The 26,254-nt window shown below is 37.9% G+C and overlaps 1 protein-coding gene across 1 annotated transcript in view; it reads right to left on the bottom strand.

Moving 5' to 3' along the window:
* Positions 1-26,254, bottom strand: part of Mamdc2 (MAM domain containing 2) — a 169,453-nt gene that overhangs the window by 20,366 nt on the left and 122,833 nt on the right. The window contains exons 10-11 of the mRNA XM_046459469.2: positions 7,425-7,518; positions 5,406-5,558 (exon numbers count right to left, since the gene is read on the bottom strand). Coding sequence (XP_046315425.1) covers positions 5,406-5,558; positions 7,425-7,518 — 247 coding nt within the window. The remainder of the gene's footprint in view (positions 1-5,405; positions 5,559-7,424; positions 7,519-26,254) is intronic.

Below are 26,254 nucleotides of genomic sequence, written 5' to 3' on the forward strand. Positions count from 1 at the left end.
ACCATGGAAGGGCACTTAATTTCTCTGAGTTTCTGTTTCTTCTTCTGAAAAATGGGACCTTTCTCTTACTTCACAGGCTGTGGTAAGAACATAAAGATTTCCAGTAATGTGCCTACCCAGGGTAAGTATGCAATAAATTGTCACTAACTTTATTATTTCTACAAGTAAAATGATTATGAAAGCAATTAATTTTATTACTTTTTTGTGCAGTGCTGAGACTTGAACTCAGGATCCAGTGCATGCTACGCAAATGCTCCACTACTGAGCTGTGTTCCCTGCCTCATTATTAAAATAATTTTTAAAATTTTTTAAGAGAGAGAGAGAGATACAGAAAGAGAGAGAGAGAATTTTTTAATATTTATTTTTTAGTTTTTTGCGGACACAACAACTTTGTTTGTATGTGGTGCTGAGGATCGAACCCGGGCCGCACGCATGCCAGGTGAGCGCGCTACCACTTGAGCCACATCCCCAGCCCCTAAAATAATTTTTAATATGCTTTTTCTGTGTGTGTGATAATGGGGATTGAACTCAGGAACCCTTTCGAATGAGCTGCATCCCCAGCCCTATTTGTTTATTTAGAGACAGGATCTTGCTAAGTTGCCCAGATTGAACTTGAGATTCTTTTGCCTCAGCCTCCCAAGTTACTGGAATTACAGTGTGCACCGCTGCACCTGGCTTTATTAAAGTAGTTTTAAGAACAACAACAACAAATCATTTTTTTTTTACCCAATGCTACATGATTTATAGATACCTGGGGCACAGCATAGCAAAATTTGTTTATCATTTGCATTGTTGCACATGGAAATAAAAAGATATAATCTGAAAAGATTTTATTTAATTAGAAAACTGGACGGTGTCTTGAGACTCCCTTGGAAATTCATATTGAAGCAGGTAAAATAAATAATGAAGAAGACAGAACCATAGGAGTAGTTTACTTTAAAAACTCAGCATTCTCTAGGTTGCATACCAGAGAATTTCATTTAATGTATCAAGTATTCACTGGCAATAAATATTGAACACACTAAGAAGTTTTTGCATTCAATTTTTTGCTGTAAAGTTTCATTCCAGCCATATGAAACATCCTTTTAAGTTTTCAGAGAGACAAAGAAAACACAACCACATCATTTTCTTTAACAAAGATATATCACATTACTTAAAATATGTCCCCAGAGGCTAGGAATAATGTTAATAAAGGAGTGGAACTATGAGTAATTTAATATCTATTATATATACTTCGTTAGGTTTTCATAGATTTTGTGTAGTGGGGGAGGAGGAAAAAATGGTCTACAAGTCAAACAAGCTCAGACAATAAAATTATTTTAGCATAAAGACTTGAGGAGCAGGACAAGGGCTAGGGTTTCAGCCATTAATTTGAAAGAGTTTACTAACCTGCACCTTCACCGGTAAGTCCGCTGTACTAACTCCTGGGAGACAGTCTGCTATGGGTTAAATTGTGTATCTCCAAAATATCTATGCTGAAGCCCTAACCCCAGTATCTCTTAAGGTAACCATGTTTGGAGATAGGACCTTTAAAGAGGGAAATAAGTTTTAACTTAATTTTAACCCCATTTTTATGGGGTTGTATGGGTGGGCCCCAATTCAACATGGCTTATATGGATATCATGGCAGAGAGGAAAAGCCGCATGTGGACATAGCAAGAAGAGAGCCATCTGCAAGTCAAAAAGGAGTCAGAGGAAACCAACCTTGCTGCCAACTTCAACTTGGACTGGTCTATGAAATTTGGTAAATAAGTGAGTAGCTATAATTATTCTCATTTTCTAGATAACGAGCCTGAAACTTGGAAATTTCAAGCAACTTTCTCCTTTGTGTGTGTGTGTGTGTGTTTGTGTGTGTGTGTGTGTGTGTGTGTGTGTGTGTGAATGATGGTGGGGACTGAACCCAGCGCTTTATGCATATGAGGTAAGCACTCTACCAACTGAGCTATATCCCTTAAGCAACTTTCTCAAGGCCACATATTTAGTGAGTGGGGAGCTCTGGATCATCCCAACTCCAAAGCCCGGGGGTCTATTATAACACTGCTCTGGTGCTGTCCTTGCCCTTTTTGGGGACTCCTTCCACTCCACTATTTACTACTTTTGCTCTGCCCTTCCTTTCAAGTCATTCTATGGCCTTTGTTATCAGAGTATTCCCCTATAGTAATCCACCATAATGTGATCTATCTTCAGTAGCTTCTCTTACCTCTTATTGCTTGCCTTCTTAGAATCCCTAAGAAAAGGAAGGAAAAACTACAAACTCTCTCCCAGGAAAAATGCACATACATGCAGTATCTTGATCTCACTTATTCTTGATTTTTCTCTATTCCTCTTCCCACTATCATACTTTTAGGGGTCTTGATAAATAAATGGTTAATTACTCTTATATGTGTCAGTGAAGGCTTTTAGATTCATTCATTTATTCATTCATTCACTCATTTCATAGACATTTTTGAGTGTCTATTGTATATGAGACACAACACTAAGTCCTGTGGGGATTCAAAATGAGTTTTACAATACTCTGTTTTCAAGATGTTGCCAATCAGAGACAATAAGTTTCAATTTTGGTTTTGTTTTGAAATTCTCTTTCTACTAGATTCACTGTTTTAAGTCTGAGATTACAGCTGCTACCTTGTTACCATGATAGGAGATCCTGTCTGAGATTAGAGCCAATTCAGAAAAACTAACACAGAGAGGTACAGAGAATGAAACTGACTCATTCATGATAACACAGTTCTAACCCTGGCATCAAGCTGTTACTGAAACTATACTGGAACAACTATACTGGCGATACTGGCCTCTTTCTGTTACAAAGACCAATAAAGGATTCCCTCTGCACTTAAGTCAATTCCAGTTCTGTTTTCTGTTACAGGCTACCAATACAATACAGGCTACCAAATATAAGTCTTTCTATTTATCATTTTAACTTGCTTATCTCTTTTCCAGATACTGGGGTGACTCATAGCTACTTTGAGCCTTTGATACTTTCCAGTATCATAGATTCTTTGAGCTCCCTTAGAATTTTCTACTCAGTGCTGAAGGTGGGCATCTGGTCTACCTCTGGCCCAAGGCTGAATCTCTGAATCTCATCTTTCACTGAAATAACACTGTTATAGAATCTGCTGAAGCAGCAAGAGGAAAAGAGAAATCAGTAGTTAGACCAGTCTGTACATCTTCTTAGTTAGTCCAGAATGCATTAGGATGGAAGTCAAATGGACCCTTATTAGGAAGGTGGCTAGGACCAAGTGTTCTTCAAAAAAACCCAAGCTAAAACTTTCAGAATGAACCCAAACAAAAAAACCTACATGGGTTGGACCTCTATAGTGCAAGTACTAAGGTGGGGAAATGATGGTCAAATAGGGTTAGCCAGAGAGCACACTGAAATGGTAAGATGCAGAGGTTCTCAAGAGAGCCAGTGTCTAGACATTGCCATAATAAAGGTCAGTCAATAACCTAGAAAGAATTTAAGACAGTGCTAAATATCTTTAAAGTTCATTTATTTTAATTCCTGCTGTATCTGTCTTGACTAAAGGATCATGAAGATGGAGAACAGGGGAGGAGGTGAAGCACCTCAAGTGAAAGAATAGGCAGTTCCTCCCTGGTCACCCAAACTATTTGGCAGGCTCAGGCTGAGGGAAAGAGAGCAGGTTCAACTGAATGAGACATAGAAGTTTTGATTTGGGCTCAACTTGAATTCATGACTGCTCTAATATCTCAGTAGGGCCCAGAAGCTAAAGGATTTGCTGAGGGGCAGGCCAGGTAAAATCTTTAGAGTAAGTTTAAAAAGAGTGAAGAGAAAACAAAGCTGTTTGTGATTGAAACCTACCAAGTTTATCCAATCAACAAATAGGGTATACTGTAGTTGCCCTGGGGTTTGTCCACAGGCTTATCCTGAAGTAGGCTATAAGACACAGCACAGTGTTACAGCTCTTCTGTAAGGAGCAAGGATCGTTGAGGAAGTAGTTCTATGAGTTTAGTGCTGGGGAGAGTTCTGCTTTCCTGGACCAAATGTGGTGCTTTGATCCAAAGTGATATACCAAATGAATGCAGGGGCATCAGTGTGAAAGGCTCACTGATGTGGTTTACCATTGCTAATACATAACAATAACACCGAGATCAACTTTGGTAGTGTTTTTGCATTTTATACATTTTTTACAGAAAATGAACCCCTGATTATCTACACTCCAAAGAGACTGTTCCTTCCATTTTTACCTTAGGAACTCTGTGAATTCTGTAACATAGATAGACTTTTCATCTTTGTTTCAGCTACTGGAAAGCTAGGAGTCAAACTAGTATGTTCCCTTTCCTGTCTGCCAGTATATCTTCTATGCTACGGCTCAGTCTGGCTCCAATTTGATTACCATTTTTTGTCTTTCTATTATTTTTAAAAAATATTTTTAGTTGTAGATGGATATAATACCTCTATTTTATTTATTTATTTTTATGTGGTGTTGAGGATCAAACTCAGTTCCTCATGTGTGCTAGGCATGTGCTCTCCCATTGAGCTATAGCCCTAGTCCTCCTTCTATTATTTTTAAACCTCCTTCTAATTCACACAGCTTTGCGTGCCTATCTTTTTTTTTTTTTCTGGGTTTCCAAGAAACTTACTTAATCAGACTTTTTTACAAGACTCTAGAAACCTGCATTTTTAACAAGCTTTTGATTAAAAGTGTGGTTTGGGGAAGCAATTTTAACCTTCATTTTGTGTCAGATTACATAATACAATAAAATAAAATTAAAAGTCAATTAAAACAAAAAAAAAACCTTTTTGCAAATTATTAATATATACCTAAACACAATCCGGCTTGGAAAATGAAATAAATTGAAATCATACATATATAATTGTATTCATAAGATAAGTGTGCTAAATCAAAAGCTATATAATAATGAGGCATTAAAGGTCAAATCCAAGTACAAAGGAAGATACTCCTCTGAATTCCCATGTTTCATTGAGCATCAAAACCATCAATCTTTGGTTCTTTTCTTGTTCATTATTCTGTATTCATATTCTCTGCATCTGATTGGAATCCTGGATTTTATTTTATTTTCTGTGTGACATTCTCCACAGATATATATCATTGGCTGCTGCTTTGGGGTCTGAATGTCCCTCTGGATGTCCATAGCTAATACTTATACAAGTACAGAGACTTTTCCCCATGTTTCTAAACAGAACCCCTGTGCCTATCTTTTGTAAGCCCTTTTATTCTTTTTGCAGCAATTATACACAATCAGTATTACGAACAGAAAGGATGATTTACAATGCATCTATTGAATTATTCTCTGTGTGTAGGATCACATGTGCAGTTGATTCTGGAGACAAGAAATTCACACATTTCAAAATGCGGTAAACGACCCCTAGGATGCTAGTTTAGAAGGTTTTCTTAGGAAACAGCACCATGTGGCATAACTCACCTACCCCAGTAGTGTGATCTCCCTTAGGTCCTGTGTAGGAAGTAGGAGTTTCTCCCCTCCTCCTGTGCCAGCTGCTCCAGTTTCTTTTCTCCTGCGTAAATGCACATTCATCTTGATCAAATGTACACTCTCCAGGTGGAGGTGGAAGTCTCTCTGCAAGGAAACAGCAGGTGTTGCAATTGCTGAGACACTTCCAATGAATATGCATTCCATGGCCCCCTGGCAGCCCACTCTGCATGTCTGAGTGTTTTCTGGTCATATGCCAGGCATATGGAGAGGCAGCCCCCTTCTGGTGGTTCACCTACACCAAGCTCTTGCTTCCAGTTACTGTCTGAACCCCACCGTGGGTCTTGCCAGAGGCAGAGGATAATCAGAAATCTAGTCCAAAAATATTGGGATACTCTAAGAAACTTTCTCCCATTTGGGAATTTATCTGTGTGAAAGAGCTTATGAAGCTCTGAAAATTGGGGGTAAATTGCTTTTTTTGAAATATGAAAAATAATAAAATTGCATAATGCCGGTGATTTCTTCAGAAATTCACAATGAGTGAAGGATTTCCTCATAGTAATTCAATAGCTGCTTTGGAGGAAGAGACAAATGAGAGAACTAAATATAGTTTTGGAGGGGAAACAAATGACCCTTTCTCTGTGCTTCAGTATTCTTATCTATAATGTGGGAATAGTAATGGTATTATTCACATAATGAGTTTGTGAGGAATGAATGAGATGATGTATGTCAAGTATTTAGAACATGAAGTTCTCAGTAATTATTAGCAAAATAAATATTTGGAATTTTATTTTGTTGCCTAGAGCCTTATTTTTCATTCCTAAAGACAAATACTCAATTTTAATGCTGTCTTTAATTCCTTGAATATTATTATCACTACACTAGTGCTACCTCCTAACTTGGGGCATCATTGGTTGACCTTTATTGTACTTTCCTACATCTAGATTCTTAGCAAAATTTTAAATAGATAGCCTGTCTTTATATCTCTTGTGTGTTAATTATTTTACTTCATTTTATTTTATATACAGTACTAATTAATGAAGGCTCATTCCTCTTCTATGTCCCAAGTTGTAGATATTTTTATCTGTATTGTTCTTGCAGGATCTCAGAAATTAAGGGAATACAAACAAATTGTCTTTTAATTAGGTAAACAAGGATATTATTCTCCAGTACCAGGTTGATTCTACAATTTGCCTATTTGTTGAAGAGATGGCAATCCTATGGTTTAGGGTGCAATGTAATTAGATTCAGACAAATGATCTGGCTTGTGTTGGGCTCCATTTTCTCACTGGACATCATGTCCAACATGCAGCTAGCTACCATGACTTTATTTTGTCACTATCATCAATGCTTGGGCTATTGTTTCAGTGTCATTTGATTTACTTAGGAAATATTATTCTGTTACAATTTAAAAATTATGTTTAGCAAGTATCTGTGAAATAAGAATTTCATCAATATGACTTAAAATGCATTCTGTAAGATGACTATGAAAAAAATAACAATACTAATGAGAACAGAAGACATTTGTTTTTTTTTTTTTTTTTTTTTTTTAAACTCTCTCTTTATTTATTTTTTTAGTTTTTTTCGGCAGACACAACATCTTTGTTTGTATGTGGTGCTGAGGATCGAACCTGGGCCGCACGCATGCCAGGCGGACGTGCTACCGCTTGAGCCACATCCCCAGCCCCAAGACATTTGTTTTTAAAGCACTGTTCTGTGCCAAGTTCTATGTTAGGGAATGTATGTGTATTACCCTCAATATTCAAGTAGATATTACTACCTCCCTTACAAATGAGAAAAAAAGGATTAAGTCCCATGTACCAAAAAACATTTGTACATCTGAGTCATTATTTCTAAATTCCAAAGCCTACTACAAAGCTCTATAGAGAGGGATTTCTGTCAACAAAAGCAAAGGCTGGACTAACATAGATTGAATGTATGATTTTCTTATAGAAAACAGAAGTGTCTTTGACAGGTGAGGGAGACAAACAGATGAAATGACTGCTCTCTTACCTGGAGACCAGCAGCTTCCCAGTTGTATTGTAATATCATCCAGGGCCACAAGACCACAGTCCCAAAAACTTTTGCATAGGCTCATAAAAACTACCTGCAATTCATAAATATAAAGTTATGAATTCTGTTAGCTAAAAATTGGAAACTCTTAGAACATGGGATTTACTTGGCACAACAGGCCTGCATAAGCAGTTGTAAATGCCTCTTAATTGCCCATAGGAGGAACAGGACAGTGGCATGAAGAACAGTTACCATTTATATGTGACCCTGGAATTAGTCATATTATTTTAAGCAGAGTCAACATCATAATATTGTGTATACTTGTGCAAAAAGTTAGAGACATTCTTTAAAGAATGGAGAGTAAAAGCGAGGAAAGTAAGAGGTTAACTGGGTGACAGAGAAAAGCCTGTGAGGTTTTAAATATCTTCCCTAAATAATTCACAAAGTGCATACAGAGTTGATGGTTTTCCAAGCATTTTTCAAACACTTCCAGTACAAACACTATTGATTTTTTTTGGAAATGACTTTCTGGCAATGTGCTTTATTCACATTGTGAATGAAGTCCCAGTGATTTGCCATCTGGAGGTTTATGTTCTATTTCCAAGGCAAAGATCTATGTCCCTAGCTGGTATTGCTAATAAAAGCCCTAACCAAAGTTATTTTATCAGTCCAAACATTTTTATTGTTGTATGTGAAGGAAAAACAAATCTATAGCATAAGTTATGAAAGTCAATGTGTGTGTGTGTGTGTGTGTGTGTGTGTGTGTGTGAGAGAGAGAGAGAGAGAGAGAGAGAGAGAGAGGAAAAGAGGGAGAATAAATATGTTTGTGGGATTTCTTCCCATTACGTCATTTTAAAGGGTACTTTTCATATACAGAATGATCAAAGAGGCACTTATTAAAACATTTGTATTAGGTTTTCACTGTACTTGTAGTTACAAACCTTCTTTGTGGGTATAACTTAATATTTAATTAATGCAAGGTCATACTGTTCATGTTCAACCCCTCAATTACAAATCTCAATTCAAAGACAAAGAAAGATGTGACAGAAGCTAAAACTCACCTTATAGATAATAAGAACATTTGGCTTTATTTTTAGGTTCTAATATTCAAAATGTTATGGCTTGAATTTGTGTTATTAGTAGTGTCCCTTTGTACTCTGATGATGAGATTCATTAGAATATATATATATATATATATATATATATATATATATATATATATATATTTATTTATTTATTTGCTGGGGATTGAACCCAGGACCTCATGCATGTTACACATGCACTCTACCATTGAACCACATCCCAGCCCTAGAATACAGAGTTTATTTTAATAGAAAAATTTTAAAATCATATGACAGCTTACCACTATACAAAATATAAAATGTCTTAAGCTGAGATCCTCAGAATAATTCTAATTGTATGATGTAGAAAGGTTTACTTGCACTATATTTTTATCAGTTTAAATAATAAATAGGATAGTATGGTGATGTAACAATGCATAACTAGCTTTGTATATTTATAAAGAACAAAATTATGGGTTTTTGTTGTTTGTTTATCTCTTAAATTTTCATCTTTAGAGATTCTATTCAAATTTATAAAATATTTTACTTGAGGGTTTATGCTTGGGAACTTCCAAATGAGGAGAAGGTAAAGGTCTGAACGCTACCACATTTTATCAGTAATTCTTATTGTTATATGGGAAAGAATATTAATCTGTCTCATAATTTATTGAACTAAATGTGCTGTAGAGAGAAAGCCTTGACTTTCCTTTCATCAGCTTTAAAGTCCATTTTTCATAAAGAGAGTTAAAAAGTACATTTTCAAAATGAATATGAAGTAGTGAAAGGATTCACCATGTAAATCTTTCCCTGCATTAAAATTCAAACAATTGGAATGGTAATATATTTGAAAGAGGAGAAATATTAACATGCTTTCATATGTTTACTATAGCATTATTTTATAATGACCATAAAACCAAACAAGGATGCAAACAAGGTAATGAAACAACACACAATTCCAAAAGGAGAGAAAATAAACTCTGAGACATGGGGAGGGAGGGGAAAGTTCTGAGGAGTGATATTGGCCAAATTATGCTGTTATATTATGTATTGTGTGCATATACTAATAGGTAACAACAAATCCCATCGATACATACAACTATAATGCACCAACAAAAAATGTGGGGGAGAAACAGAAACAATAAAAAAACTATGATACAACATCTAAGAAATAGGGCCTTATTAGGTCCAAAAGCTTGTGAATATTATTCAGTTGTACGGAAATAAATTCCTCTCAAAATATTAAGTGGAAAAATATGGTTAGAGTAAATAAAATAAAAATGAAATAAAATAAGACATAATCATACCTAAAACATCTAAAACTTCAGTGTGGGTATAGCTCAGTGGTAGACTACTTTCCTAGCATGTTCACGGCTCTGGTTTCTATTCCCAGAATCACACAAAAATAAATAAAAATAAAAACTAAATAAAAAAAGAAATACGTGCCAGCAGCTTAGGAGGCTGAGATAGAAGGATCGTGAGTTCAAAGCCAGCCTTAGCAATAGCGAGGTGCTAAACAACTCAGACCTTGTCTCTAAATAAAATAGAAAATAGGGCTGGGGATGTGGCTCAATGGTTGAGTGCCACTGAGTTCAATCCCTGGTACCTCCCCCACAAAAAATAAAAAAATAAAAATAAAAATACATGGAAAATGTCTGGACAATTTATCAAATGTATAGTAATTATATTAGGCTTCCTGAGTGGGGTGGCACATGCCTGCAGTGACAGCTACTGAGGAGACTGATGCAGAATAATTACAAGTTTGAGACCAGCCTGGGTAACTTAGTGAGACCCTGTCTCAAAATAAAAAATAAAAAGGGATAGTAATATAGTTAACAGTAAAGCACCTCTGAGTACAATCCCCAGTACTAAAAAGAAGAGAAGAAAAGAAAAGAAAAAGAATTATGTTAGGGTCATAAAATTATGGACACTTAATAGCTTCCTTCTATTTTCTAAACATTGTGTAACTTATCATATTTATATTTGAACAATAGTAAAAAGAATCAAGATAGCTATAATTAAGATGTAGAATAAGGAGTTAGTATTTCCTACACTGGAATGGTTTGTTTGTTTGTTTGTTTATTAGTACCAAGGTTGAAGCCAGGGGTGCTTAACTGCTGATCCACATCTCCAGCCATTTTTTATTTTTTATATTTTATTTGGAGACAAGATCTTGCTAAGTTGGTCAAGGCCTTGCTATGTTGCTGAGGCTGGCTTTGAACTTGTGATCCTCCTGCCTCAGCCTTCAGCATGGCTGGGATTACAGGTGTGTGCCACCATGCTCAGCTGGCATGGTTTATTATGGTAGTTGTGAGGTACATATGTCTATTTAGATTAAAATTAAATAAAATTAATTTAAACAATCACATTAGCCACATGAAAAACACTCAATACGGCAGCCTCACATAGCTAGTAGCTAACTGAATTGAACACAGCAGGTATGTAACATTTCCTCATTGCAGAAAGTTCTATTAGATAGATCTCCCTGGTTCCTGTGCTCATTCCAAATAACCTGTGACTGCCACAGTGGGTTGAATGAAACATTAAAGATGTTTTGGACAACTGCAGGCCACTAGGCTGTTCTTATAGCTTTCTCCATACCTAGAACAATAGCCAGGTCACCTGTTGCTCTGTCTGATAAAAGATCCCCAAAGTCAGTTATCTACTGACTAGACTCAAACAATGCCTCAGGCCTCAAGTTTGTTTATTGTTGTCTGTCAGCATTACGCCATGCAAAAGAAATATGACCAGATCAGCTTGTTTGGTCTAACACATCAGATTTTCCACCTAGCTATTGACAATGCTCACAATATCAGCTCCAATTTGGGGCCACTATTTTGCATCTTGTGGGATACTTGAGGTTGGTGACTAAGCAAGGTGATGACTGGACGTAGTTGAGACAGGACAAAAGAATCAAATGTCTTGATGTGTTCTTTAAGAATTCTTTCAATTCTCTCTGGGTCTAATTAAGAATGTGACAAGAAGAGAATCAGCCATAGTCTAAATCCTTGAGGGGATTAATCTCTTATTTACAGATTATTTAAAAAAAAAAAACAATGTTTGTCAGTTCAGGCAGAATTTCAAAGCAAGCAGAACATGTCTAAAGAAGGGGGAAATGTCTAAAAAGCTTGAATGTATATTAATATCTATGTAAGAAGGGGAAGATGGCAGATGGGAGAAAGTGATGTCCCTTAGACAGGTGATCCTTATCTTTGCAAATCTCTTTTAAAAAAAAATTTATTTTTTAGTTGTAGTTGAACCCAATACCTTTATTTTATTTATTTATTTATATGTGGGGCTGAGGATCAAACCCAGGGCCTCACACATACTAAGCGAGTGCTCTACTGCTGAGCCACAACCCCAGCCCCTGCAAATCTCTTAAAAGTTAGGACAAATAAAATTTTTGTAAATTGATCTGTTTCAGTGCATTAAAGGTCTCGGTCCTTAGGTACTAGAGATACTTTAAATTTTTTGTTTTGATGGAGAATATTCATTATTGAGAAAACCTACCTAGATCAACTTTGTATACACAAATAAGCAGTAGCTGAAGAGCTATATGACTACTTTTTTCAAATATTTTGTAGTTGTATATGGACAGAATGGCTTTAGTTTGTTTATTTTTATTTGGTGCTGAGGCTCGAACCTAGTGCCTCACACATGCTAGGCAAGTGCTCTGCCACTGAGCTACAGCCCCAGCCCAGCTATATGACTATTTTGCAAATAATAAAGTCAGATAAGGATCACCAGTATTACGTGGCGCAGGGTTTCACACATGCTAAGCCTGAATTCCATATGCAGCCTTTTTATTATTTTATTTTGAGATAGGGTCTTACTAATTTGCCCAGGCTGGCCTTGAACTTTGGATCCTCCTGCTTCAGCCTCCTGAATAGCTATAATTACATGTGTGTGCCACTGTGCCCAACTTGATTTACTATTTATTGTACTAAAAATACATATTGTATATCCTCTTTTATCCACAACAGGTATTTCAATCGCAGCATGATTAATTTTGGGGGGCCAGATAATTCTTCGCTGTGGGATGCCCTATATATTGTGGAATATTTAGCAGCATCCCTGGCCTTGACCTGAAGCTGATGAATGGAAGAACTCACTCCTAGAGAGGTTGGCTAGAAAGAATAAAATGAAGGTAGAAAGGAGACAAAAAGAAGGACAAGGACAATATACCTTTAATCTGAAAGCATTGTGCTAAAATTCCTCACAACTTCACTCCCCAAGCCTATTCTCTCTCCCAGGTTGGTCAATCCCACATTTCTGGGAAATCTACACATCTTTACTCATAGCGTTAAAGTTGAAATTTTACCCACGTTTCAAAATTTCCCTGTGCACTGTTAATTAGCCCACTAATACATGTGCTTTCAGAATAGATTGAACAAAGGGAGTATGAAACCTGTAACGTATGGTATTTTCCCAGAAATCTGTAATATAAAGTACTTTCCCAATGTTTTATCTATTGATCAGATAATGGAGAAGATGTCAGCCTAAGGATCCTGAGAACTGCCAGAACACCATAACCATCTTGTGATCACCACACTGATGTCATCCCCACATAGATGCCCATGCCCACCCCTTGCCAAGTTTCCTTTATAAGACAAGCCTGAGAAATCAAAAGCATCTCTCCTGTTCAGGATGACCACATTCTTCCTTGAAATATGTACCTCTTGCTTTCCTAAATAAATCTCTGTACCTTAATATCTGATACATCTAGAAATTCTTTTTGTATGCTGTTTGTCAAGGACCTCATTGTCCTGAGTTGAGGTCCCCCTCCCTGGGACCTTCTCTGACCATCCCTGGTGACACTTTCACTATTCTGTTTTGCCTCACTGCCCCAGGCCTTGCTCCCCAAATGATTAACCAATAAACTCAGTTTTGCATGAAAAGAAAATAAGGGAAAACATCAAAAGAACAATACCAATCATACAACCTGCTAATCACTCATCTTTGAGTTTTACAGGAAACAGGAATGCTTAGTGACCTGTGGACAACATGGAAACCACATCAAGAGGATTGATTACCATAAGAATTAATGACCATTCTGGTGCCCACCTGGCTATAGCTAAAATTAGACTCCCACAGAAACCCCAGATAAGATTTTTTGCCTGCAACTCCTGGCAAGATGGAATTTGTATGATAGCCCTTCATCTTCCACCTGCTAAAGCTCTCTCTTCTCCCATAAGTCTTTCTCCTGAGTCATTGGCTTCATTGGGCAGCAGGGGAACTGGACCTTTCATGGTTATATATTGTAGATCCCAAGTCATGGCAATTAGGAAAGTCTCCAGACATTGTCACCATTTGTCACTTGGAGGGCAAACTCTCCCTGGCTGAGAACCTCTGGTGGAGCAGTATAAACTGTTGTGTGGATTATGAAACCCCACTTAACTAAATTCCCAGAATATGCAGTCTCTGTGCTAAGGCAATTCAGGTCTGTTACCTCATTTTTGGATTCACTGTCAATTTCAACCTATTTATTCTCTGTGCTCAGAACAAGATAGTTTTTTATATTTTAAAAATGCACTAGGTTGAGATATTTTTTTCCTCTGCTGCATATCACCAGGTGGTAGTTCCAATAAGCAATGAGACATCCTCAAGTCCTAGAGACAAAAGGTAAAGAAACAGGAAGGCAAGGCAGATGGATCATACTCAAACTGAATAATCATCCTTAGATCTTAGGGCTTTGCTATTCCAATTTCCTGCTCCTGAAAATTGTAATTGTCAAAGGGCAATAGAATCACCCCTTTGTTTTCATATTTCTCCCTTTCAAAAAATAATGATCTACTCTATAAAAACAAGATCATGACCTATGGGGTAGCTCAGCCGACTTTCATTGCAGTATTTAATAATTTTAACTCTTTTTGGATGGTTAGGTGAGGAGAGGGTCTGTTTGGAAACCTAGCCATAAGGCTGTGTTAGCCAAATAGACCAGATGTCCCTATGCCAGTGAAAGTCCAGAAAGGTTCTGGGTTAAAGAAACCAGGAAAAAAAGTAGAAAAACAGATTTGTCATGAATTCATCTTCTCAAACCAAATTGGATTTTTTTTTGTTTGTTTTCTTTTCTCTCTCTTTTTTTTTTGGCAATACTAGTCATCTACCCAGGGCTTCATGCATGCTAGGCAAGTGCTACCACTGAGCTACATCCAAAGTCCTTTCTATTTTTATATTTGGAGACAGACTTTCACTAAATTTGCCCCTGCAGGCCTCAAACTTGTGATCCTCCTGTCTCAGCCTCCCAAGTCACTAGAATTAGAGGCATGCACTACCACACCAGGCTTAGGTTGAGTTTTAAAACAATTAAGTTTACTGATTTTTACTTTATGAGGTGTCATAGTTTAAGAGCTACTCAACACAATGAATAGGATTTTGCCAGGGGCAGGAGGAGATCAAGCTCTTCAGGGTGCTGTGGAATATAATAAGATAAAGCCTCTGTTATGTAGTCTAAAAGGATTATTTGTACTGAGCTGCTGAACAGTGTCAGAATTAACTGGTTTTCCACTGCCTTTTAAAGTAGTTTCCATGGATTGCTTCATAGATATAGAGGGCTAGGCTGTTGGGTGAATCCACCACCAACTAAACCAATTGAATAATAGACCCGTTTAGGCCTATAATTAGCATGTGAATGACAGTTTCAATAAATGGTTTTCTATCTTCAGATAGAAACATTTCAATCCTATGCCAATGATACCATAAATTACCCATGTTCATTAAGTGAATCTAATTCAGTTCTTGTTATTGGCTGTGGACCTGAATGATTTACCAGATGGTTAGATTCTAGGTTAAATTGTACTTTTCTTCTGATGAGGCTAAGATCCTTTTAAATTGTTTGTACAGATAAGTTGGGATATGGAAACTAGAGAGTCAGTGTAATATTTATTCACAAAATGACTATAATATAGTCCGTGAACCCTTCATTAAGTGCTATGGACACAAGTGCAGGATATGCTGTATAATATAATTGCATTCATTTAACTGTTAATAAGTTATAATAGAATTTTCAAAATACAAAAGCACAGAGCAAAACAATACAAGAAATTCCAAAATGAAGATACTTGGCAGAAAGCATTGAATTTTCACAAATCCTCAAAGACAGGCTGAGTGGAGTTTTATCTAGAAAATAAGAGAGATTTAATACATTCTTAGAACCTGGCCAAGTTTGGGGAATAGTTGTGAAATTGTAACAGCACGCCTCTTGCAGATGCTATATTTGGTTTACATATCCCACAAAAGACAGAATGACCATGTGTTTTTCAATAAGCCTTTAGCTGACCAACACTTTTTTTCTTAAATGACCCATCTGTTTCATTTTTTCCTTTTCTTTTTTCTTTTTTAAAGATCCATCTGATTTAATTCAACTTTTAGCTTGACAAGCAACAAAGATTGATCAGCTTCCAGCTCTTCTAAGTGTCAAAGTCTTTCGACTTAGGAGCCTTCAGTTCTGGGGTAGAGGGCATGCTGTGGTAGAATACAGGCTTGCAGTCAATTTTTTCCCTTGCTATTTGGGTGGTAAATATCCAAATCTGTCAACTCATTGGAATCAGAAGTCTGCATTATTTTTAGATCTTTTGAACATTTTAAGGGGAGGGGAAGTTCTAGAAAAGATCTCAGAATCAGTTGATTTTAGAGTGAGGAAAAAGCACAAGAGTCTGACATATAGGCTCATATGAAGCAACCTGCACACTCAGCCACGAAACACCACATTTCTTCCTGATCCCTGAAGAGATATTTGATTATACTGCCTAGTTCATCTTCCTTCCATCCTTCCTTCCTTCCTTCCTTCCTTCCTCCCTCCCTCCCTCCCTCCCTCATTTCCTCCCTCCCTCCCCTCCTTCCTTCTTTCCTCCCTTCCTCCCTCCTTCTCCCTCCCCTCTCTCTCTCTTCTTTCTCTCTCCCCACTTCCCTTCCCCTCCTCCTTCCTTCCTATTTCCCTCCCTCCCTTCCTTGGGAGTAAAATTCCAGAGCCCTTCATTAAGATGCTACAGACACAAATGCAGGATATGCTATATAATATAAGTCTATTCATTTAACTGTTTGATAACTGACAGTAGAATTATGTATTCCTTTCTTTTTAACTTTAAATATTTTAAAATATGATTTTAAAAATTAGTATTTTAAGCCCAGTGCCATGGCACAGGCCTGTACTCCCAGTGGCTTGGGAGGCTGAGGCAGGAGGATCTTGAGTTCAAAGCCAGCCTCAGCAAAAGCGAAGCGCTAAGCAACTCAGTGAGACCCTGTTTCTAAATAAAATACAAAATAGGGCTGGGAATGTTACTCAGTGGTCAAGTGCCACCGAGTTCAATCCCTGGTACTACCCCTTCCAAAAAAAAAAAGTATTTAAAAATAAAAGTCATTATCTTGAAATTGCTTTTGAGTAGCAATGAAACTGTGCTTACAAGCAGTTTTGTTTTGCCAAACATCCATTTATTAAGTTTTCAGAGATGGCTCAGGAAATAATACCCCAAAATATGGTGTTTTGGTACACTTGAGTACTTTGAACTGAAGGGCAATGGAAGAGACTCAGAGGTAAAGTCTTTCTCTGTCTTTCTGTCTTGTTTCCTGTTCTCTCTTCTCCTCAAAGCAAGCCATGGAAACTAGAATTCCTCTTCTGCAAAAGAGGGTGGTCATAGAAACTTAAACACCTCTCTCATAAAGCTACCTATAAAACATAGATATATTCCTCTCTAACATTCCCACCCTTTCTGTTTTGGAGTTGTCCATAAAGAAATTCTCTGATGTACCTTGTCAGTTAGTAGATTATTAAGAACCTTATTTCAGAAGAGGTCCTTCCCCATAACTGGGAGGAAGAAATAGTATAATAAAAAGACCAAGAAGATTCTGGACTGGGCTTGCTGCCTCCCCACCTTAGCCTATTACCCTTAGGTCATATCCTTTTTATCCAGTCAAATTTTTACATGGCTGTCCATGCTTCAGCGAACCTTACATAGTTTCCTCTGGGTCTTTGGGTTTTAATTTCTGAAAGTCCCTGTGTCATATAAAATTTTGATTAAATGAATTTGTTGTGCTTTTCTCTTGTTAACCAATTTTTAAATAATTGTTAAAATTTTATTTTAATTAGTTATACTCATCTTTGGTAACTGAAATGATGTCATGAACCCTCATGATGGGGAGGAAAGGTATCTCACTTTTCTATCCCTACATCAGTAACCCAGCACAGGAGCCCAAATCTTATGGAGATCAAAGCTAAATTTCAGGACTGACTAACATGGAACCAGCAGCAACATCTCATCTTCTCCCCAGCTGCTGTTCCCTCACCTCAGAGATGTCCTTCTTTCTTGGCAGATGACATTATCTCCCCAATCTGCATGGAAAATTAGCCCTTTAGGAAAGAATTCCCTAACTTCCTGCATCTACACTTAGACCTCATTTTCACTTGTACTCTATTCCCTCCTAGTAGTTTATTTTGGGAGCAAAGTCTGACCCCAAAGTTCATGTTCTTTTCATCAGGGGTCACAGATGGTTAATCCCACACAATTAATGTTGAAGATCCAAATAGAAAGTAATCTTAAAGAGTCACTGGAACAATGCACATCATAAGGCAAAGAGAGATGGCATTATTTTTAGTGTTTTAGAATCTAATTCCATACCCTGGAAATAAGGGCATTATTTTTTTTTTATTTTTTTTAAATTTTTTTATTGTTGGATGTTCAAAACATTACATAGTTCTTGATATATCATATTTCACACTTTGATTCAAGTGGGTTATGAACTCCCATTTTTACCCCGTATACAGATTGCAGAATCACATCAGTTACATATCCATTGATTTACATATTGCCATACTAGTGTCTGTTGTGTTCTGCTGCCTTTCCTATCCTCTACTATCCCCCCTCCTCTCCCCTCCCCTCTTCTCTCTCTACCCACTCTACTGTCATTCATTTCTCCCCCTTGTATTATTTTCCCCTTTCCCCTCACTTCCTCTTGTATGAAATTTTGTATAACCCTGAGGGTCTCCTTCCATTTCCATGCAATTTCCCTTCTCTCTCCCTTTCCCTCCCACCTCTCATCCCAGTTTAATGTTAATCTTCTTCTCCTGCTCTTCGTCCCTACTCTGTTCTTAGTTACTCTCCTTATATCAAAGAAGACATTTGGCATTTGTTTTTTAGGGATTGGCTAGCTTCACTTAGCATAATCTGCTCTAATGCCATCCATTTCCCTGCAAATTCTATGATTTTGTCACTTTTTAATGCAGAGTAATACTCCATTGTGTATAAATGCCACATTTTTTTTATCCATTCGTCTATTGTAGGGCATCTAGGTTGGTTCCACAGTCTTGCTATTATGAATTGTGCTGCTATGAACATCGATGTAGCAGTGTCCCTGTAGCATGCTTTTTTTTAGGTCTTTAGGGAATAGACCGAGAAGGGGAATAGCTGGGTCAAATGGTGGTTCCATTCCCAGCTTTCCAAGAAATCTCCATACTGCTTTCCAAATTGGCCACACCAATTTTCAGTCCCACCAGCAATGTACAAGTGTACCCTTTTCCCCACATCCTCGCCAGCACTTGTTGTTGTTTGACTTCATAATGGCTGCCAATCTTACTGGAGTGAGATGGTATCTTAGGGTGGTTTTGATTTGCATTTCTCTGACTGCTAGAGATGGTGAGCATTTTTTCATGTACTTGTTGATTGACTGTATGTCCTCCTCTGAGAAGTGTCTGTTCAGGTCCTTGGCCCATTTGTTGATTGGGTTGTTTGTTCTCTTATTGTCTAATTTTTTGAGTTCTTTGTATACTCTGGATATTAGGGCTCTATCTGAAGTGTGAGGAGTAAAGATTTGTTCCCAGGGTGTAGGCTCCCTATTTACCTCTCTTATTGTTTCTTTTGCTGAGAAAAACTTTTTAGTTTGAGTAAGTCCCATTTGTTGATTCTAGTTATTAACTTTTGTGCTATGGGTGTCCTATTGAGGAATTTGGAGCCCGACCCCACAATATGTAGATCGGAGCCAACTTTTTCTTCTATCAGACGGCGTGTCTCTGATTTGATATCAAGCTCCTTGATCCATTTTGAATTAACTTTTGTGCATGGCGAGAGAAAGGGATTCAGTTTCATTTTGTTGCATATGGATTTCCAGTTTTCCCAGCCCCATTTGTTGAAGATGCTATCCTTCCTCCATTGCATGCTTTTAGCCCCTTTATCAAATATAAGATAGTTGTAGTTTTGTGGATTGGTTTCTGTGTCCTCTATTCTGTACCATTGGTCCACCCGCCTGTTTTGGTACCAGTACCATGCTGTTTTTGTTACTATTGCTCTGTAGTATAGTTTGAAGTCTGGTATCGCTATACCGCCTGATTCACACTTCCTGCCTAGCATTGGTTTTGCTATTCTGGGTCTTTTATTTTTCCATATGAATTTCATGATTGCTTTCTCTATTTCTACAAGAAATGTCATTGGGATTTTGATTGGCATTGCATTAAACCTATAGAGAACTTTTGGTAATATCGCCATTTTGATGATGTTAATTCTGCCTATCCATGAACAGGGTATATTTTTCCATCTTCTAAGATCTTCTTCTATTTCTCTCTTTAGGGTTCTGTAGTTTTCATTGTATAAGTCTTTCACCTCTTTTGTTAGGTTGATTCCCAAGTATTTTATTTTTTTTGAGGATATTGTGAATGGAGTGGTTGTCCTCATTTCCATTTCAGAGGATTTGTCGCTGATATACAGGAATGCCTTTGATTTATGCGTGTTGATTTTATATCCTGCCACTTTGCTGAATTCATTTATTAGCTCTAATAGTTTCTTTGTAGACCCTTTTGGGTCTGCTAGGTATGGAATCATGTCACCTGAAAATAGTGATAATTTAAGTTCTTCTTTTCCTATTTTTATGCCTTTGATTTCTTTCGTCTGTCTAATTGCTCTGGCCAGTGTTTCGAGAACTATGTTGAACAGAAGTGGTGAGAGAGGGCATCCCTGTCTTGTTCCAGATTTTAGAGGGAATGCCTTCAGTTTTTCTCCATTCAGAATGATGCTAGCCTGAGACTTAGCATAGATTGCTTTTACAATATTGAGGTATGTTCCTGTTATCCCTAGTTTTTCTAGAGTTTTGAACATAAAGGGATGCTGTACTTTGTCGAATGCTTTTTCCGCATCTATCGAGATGATCATATGGTTCTTATTTTTAAGTCTATTGATGTGGTGAATAACATTTATTGATTTCCGTATATTGAACCAGCCTTGCATCCCAGGGATGAATCCTACTGAATTATGGTGCACACTTTTTTTGATATGTTTTTGTATCTGATTCGCCAGAATTTTATTGAGGATTTTTGCATCTAGGTTCATTAGAGATATTGGTCTGTAGTTTTCTTTCTTTGAAGTGTCTTTGTCTGGTTTAGGAATCAGGGTGATGTTGGCCTCGTGGAATGAATTTGGAAGTTCTCCCTCTTTTTCTATTTCCTGTAGTAGCTTGAAAAGTATTGGTATTAGTTCCTCTTTAAAGGTTTTGTAAAACTCTGCTGTATACCCATCCGGTCCTGGGCTTTTCTTAGTTGGTAGTCTTTTGATGGTTTCTTCTATTTCCTCAATTGACATTGGTCTGTTTAGGTTGTCTATATCCTCCTGACTCAATCTGGGCAGATCATATGACTTAAGAAATTTATCGATGCCTTCACTATCTTCTAAATTTATTGGAGTATAAGGATTCAAAATAATTTCTGATTATCTTCTGTATTTCTGAAGTGTCTGTTGTGATATTGCCTTTTTCATCCCGTATGCTAGTAATTTGAGTTCTCTCTCTTCTTCTCTTTGTTAGCATGGCTAAGGGTCTGTCGATTTTATTTATTTTTTCAAAGAACCAACTTTTAGTTTTGTCAATTTTTTCAATTGTTTCTTTTGTTTCGATTTCATTAATTTCAGCTCTGATTTTAATTATTTCTTGCCTTCTACTTCTTTTGCTGTTGTTTTGCTCTTCTTTTTCAAGGATTTTGAGATGAAGTATGAGATCATTTATTTGTTGGTTTTTTTCTTTTTTTAAGGAATGAACTCCAAGCAATGAATTTTCCTCTTAGAACTGCTTTCAATGTGTCCCATAGATTCCGATATGTTGTGTCTGTGTTTTCATTTATCTCTAAGACTTTTTTAATTTCCTCCTTGATGTCTTCTATAACCCATTGATCATTCAGTAACCTAATGTTCATTCTCCAAGTGATGCATGATTTTTCCTTCCTTCTTTTATCGTTGATTTTCAGTTTCATTCCATTATGATCAAATAAGATGCATGGTATTATCTCTACTCCTTTATATTGTCTAAGAGTTGCCCTGTGACATAATATATGGTCTATTTTTGAGAAGGATCCATGTGCTGCTGAGAAAAAAGTGTAACTGCTTGATGTTGGGTGGTATATTCTATATATGTCAATTAAGTCTAGGTTATTAATTGTGTTATTGAGTTCTATAGTTTCCTTATTGAACTTTTGTTTGGAAGATCTGTCCAGTGGTGAGAGAGGTGTGTTGAAGTCTCCCATGATTATTGTATGGTGGTCTATTAGACTCTTGAACTTGAGAAGAGTTTGTTTGACGAACATAGCTGCACCATTGTTTGGGGCATAAATATTTATGATTGTTATGTCTTGTTGGTGTATGGTTCCCTTAAGCAGTATGTAGTGTCCCTCTTTATCCCTTTTGATTAACTTTGGCTTGAAATCTATTTTATTTGATATGAGTATGGACACTCCTGCTTGTTTCCGAAGTCCATATGGGTGATATGATTTTTCCCAACCTTTCACCTTCAGCCTATGTATGTCTTTTCCTATCAAATGCATCTCCTGTAGGCAGCATATTGTTGGGTCTTGTTTTGTGATCCATTCTACTAGCCTGTGTCTCTTAATTGGTGAGTTTAAGCCACTAACATTTAGGGTTATTATTGAGATATGGGTTGTTCTTCCAGCCATATTTGTTTATTTCTGTTACTAAACATGGTTTGTTTTCCTCTTTGATTATTTTCCCCCCTTTACTGTCCTACCTCCCACTGTTGGTTTTCATTGTTATTTTCCATTTCCTCTTCCTGTAATGTTTTGCTGAGGATGTTTTGAAGAGATGGTTTTCTAGCTGCAAATTCTTTTAGCTTTTGTTTATCGTGGAAGGTTTTAATTTCATCTTCCATCCTGAAGCTTAATTTCGCTGGATACACAATTCTTGGTTGGAACCCATTTTCTTTCAGTGTTTGAAATATGTTATTCCAGGATCTTCTAGCTTTCAGAGTCTGTGTTGAAAGATCAGCTGTTATCCTGATTGGCTTACCCCTAAATGTGATCTGCTTCCTTTCTCTTGTAGCTTTTAAAATTCTCTCCTTATTCTGTATGTTGGGCATCTTCATTATAATGTGTCTAGGTGTGGATCTCTTATGATTTTGCACATTTGGCGTCCTGTAGGCTTCTATGATTTGGGATTCTGTCTCATTCTTCAAGTCTGGGAAGTTTTCTCGTATTATTTCATTGAATAGATTGCTCATTCCTTTGGTTTGGAGTTCTGTACCTTCCTGTATCCCAATGACTCTTAAGTTTGGTCTCTTAATGTTATCCCATATTTCTTGGATGTTCTGCTCATGGTTTCTTAACAGTCTTGCTGAGCTGTCTATGTTCTTTTCAAGTTGAAATACTTTGTCTTCATTGTCTGATGTTCTATCTTCTAAGTGTTCTACTCTGCTGGTAGTATTCTCCATTGAGTTTTTAAGTTGGTTTATTGCTTCCTGCATTTCTAGGATTTCTGTTTGTTTGTGTTTTATAACCTCTATCTCCCTGTATAGTTGATCTTTTGCTTCCTGGATTTGTTTGTGTAATTCATTGTCGAAGTGATCTTTCATTGTCTGATTTTGCTGTCTAATGTCTTCCTTGAGACTCCAGATCATCTGAAGCATGTATATCCTGAATTCTTTATCTGACATTCCATCTGCTGCAGCTGTTACCTCTTCTAAAGTTGAGTTGATCTGCATTGCTTGTGGTCCTTTCTTTCCTTGTCTTTTCATACTGCTTGCGTTTCTTTCTGCTTGGTGAAACTGTTGTGTTTTTGAAAATTTTTTCCCCCTATATATTTATATTGCTCTTGTATAGTTGAAAAGTCTCTCTTGCAGGGTCTGGCGGCGGTCTGCCTACCTTGCAGGCGCGGGCGGCGGCTCTGCTCTGCCCCTCCTCCAATTGGTGTGACTTGTCTACCACACCCGCGGACTGCTGGGCCTGTTCCGGGCGCGGTCGAAGGCTCTGCTCTGCTCCTACTCCAATTGGGGTGACGTGCCTACCACCCCGTCCGGCCGTTGGGCCTGTTCCACCGGTCGGTCGCAGGTCTGCCTACCTTGCGGGCACGGGCAGCGGCTCTGCTCTGCCCCTACTCCAAATGCGGTGACGTGTCTGTCGCGCCAGCAGGCCACTGGGCCTGTTCTGCTGGTCGGTCGCAGGTCTGCCTACCTTTCGGGCGCGGGTGGCGGCTCTACTCTGCCCCTACTCCAATTGGGGTGTCGTGACTACCACGCTGGCGGGCCGCTGGGCCTGATCTGGGCTCTGGCGAAGGCTCTGCTCTGCCCCTACTCCAGTTGGGGTGATGTGTGTACCAGCTGGCAGGCCGCTGGGCCTGTTCTGCCGGTCGGTCGCAGGTCTGCCTACCTTGCGGGCGCGGGTGGCGGCTCTGCTCTGCCCCTACTCCAATTGGGGTTACGTGACTACCACGCCGGCGGACTTCTGGGCCTGTTCCGGGCTCGGGCGGCGGCTCTGCTCTGCCCCTCTGGCTTGATGACAAAGTGAGAGAGACTCGGGTGTTTGTGACTCACTTTCTTTACCAGGAGACCAACTGTTTCTGTCACCGCTGGTATTGATGAAGTTCTCTCCTCTGCCGCTTTCTGATGACATCAGATCTCTGCCATGTTGGTATCCCATGCGAATGGCAGCATTTTGTTCCCTTTGCCGGGTGACCAAAGCAACGGGTGAGTCCTGACCAGCCCTCACAACCCCCGTCTCAGTCCTGTTGCCACTGCCTATGAAGGCTCGGTTGGTATTTACCTCCACAGTATTCAGCAGGACCCGGACCGAGAAGCAGTTTCCGCGGGTTCTTTAGCCCTGGGCCAGAGAAGTTCCGGGAGCCGGAATTTGGCCGCTCCGTGCTCGGTGTATGTTCTGATAGGAGCAGGCTCCAAGAAGCAGTTTCCGTGGGTTATTTAGCACTGAGCCTGAGTAATTTGTCTGCGAGCCACAGGTGAATGGCAGCCTGAAATTACCTGTTCTATGGCTGAATGAGCTGCGATCAGTCGAAAACAGGGATGGTGACGTCAGCTCATAAGGACATTATTGTATATAATTATGCCATAAACCTTTCATCACTGAAGGAAAATAGGTGTGAATGTCATCCTGTTTTTTATGTACACTTCTCAGGGGGCAAGTGGTCATTTCATGACTCCTTCAAGGACTCCAGGTGGCCCATGATTTTGTGTGAAAAGGACAGTGCTGAGGTGCATATACAATGGGGCTTTTCTCTGGCCCACCCTCTTTGGTCAGTTCTTTTGCTTCCTTCCAAACAGTTCCTTGACCAATGTAATGTAATGTAATGCAATGGCTAACTTAATTATCATGTCCAAGGGTGGACATCATAGCATGGAGTTATCATTATGGCTCCCTTGGAAGGAGAACATAAAAATGTCACACCTACCAGAAAAGATGCAGAATGCAGTCAATAAAGAGTAAAAAGGGAAAAATCTAAGTCTTTGTCTTAACCCTAAGGGCTCACTCTTCTCCAGATGAATATCTCCCAGGTCAGAAGAAGACAGCAGATACTTTTAGCAGTTCCCTGCAAATATCTAATGAGGAACACTGACTTTGCTCAACTTATGTCTGAGACGTAGACACAACTATTGGCCAGATTTTCAGCAACTGCAAAGGCAAAGTGTAGATCTGACTTGATGAAGAGCTGTGGGTAAAATCTCACATAACTCTAACCCCTTTTCAGCCACACCACAACTTCTCACTCCTACCCTAGCAATAGAGAATTGGGTAGTTTCCACTGCTCAGTATTACAGAGGAACATTACTGGGATGAACATTGTTGCTAAATCTCTGTGCATGACTATAATTATTTCTCGATGATAAATCCCTAGATTAGAATGGTTATGTGAAAAGGCATGCGTATTTGGGAGCTTTTTAAAATATATGTAATTTGGGGCTGGGGATGTGGCTCAAATGGTAGCGTGCTCACCTAGCATGCGTGAGGCACTGGGTTCAGTTCTCAGCACCACATAAAAATAAAATAAAGATATTGTGTCCACCTAAAAAACTAAAAAAAATATTAAAAAATATATAATTTAATTATAATTGAAACATTGAATCAATTTACCCTCATACCATAGCATATGAAAATCCTTATTTCTTTGCATCCTCATCTTTCCAGGTAATGTAATGGTAATTACATATGTATGTGTGTATATATATATATATATATATATATATATATATACACACACACATACATATAGGCCTATATACATATATATGCATTTATAAATGTCATTCATACATGTATATGTGTATATACATACATGATATATTTTATATATATATATATATATACATGTATTTTCATATAAATGTTTGATTTATTAATTTTACAAAATCATTCACTTTTATCCCCCAAATATATATTTATGTGTACATATGTTTATATATGTGTGTATGTATTTGGGTCTAAAGTGAATGATTTACTTTTAACATATACAAATATGTATATATGTACATATATAAATGCATATACATGTAAATATATATGCATGT

This window comes from Marmota monax, unplaced genomic scaffold (genome assembly GCF_021218885.2).
Source record: "Marmota monax isolate L192 unplaced genomic scaffold, Marmota_monax_Labrador192_F-V1.1 WCK01_AAM20220418_F8-fsc00059, whole genome shotgun sequence".
NCBI classification, from domain to species: domain Eukaryota; kingdom Metazoa; phylum Chordata; class Mammalia; order Rodentia; family Sciuridae; genus Marmota; species Marmota monax.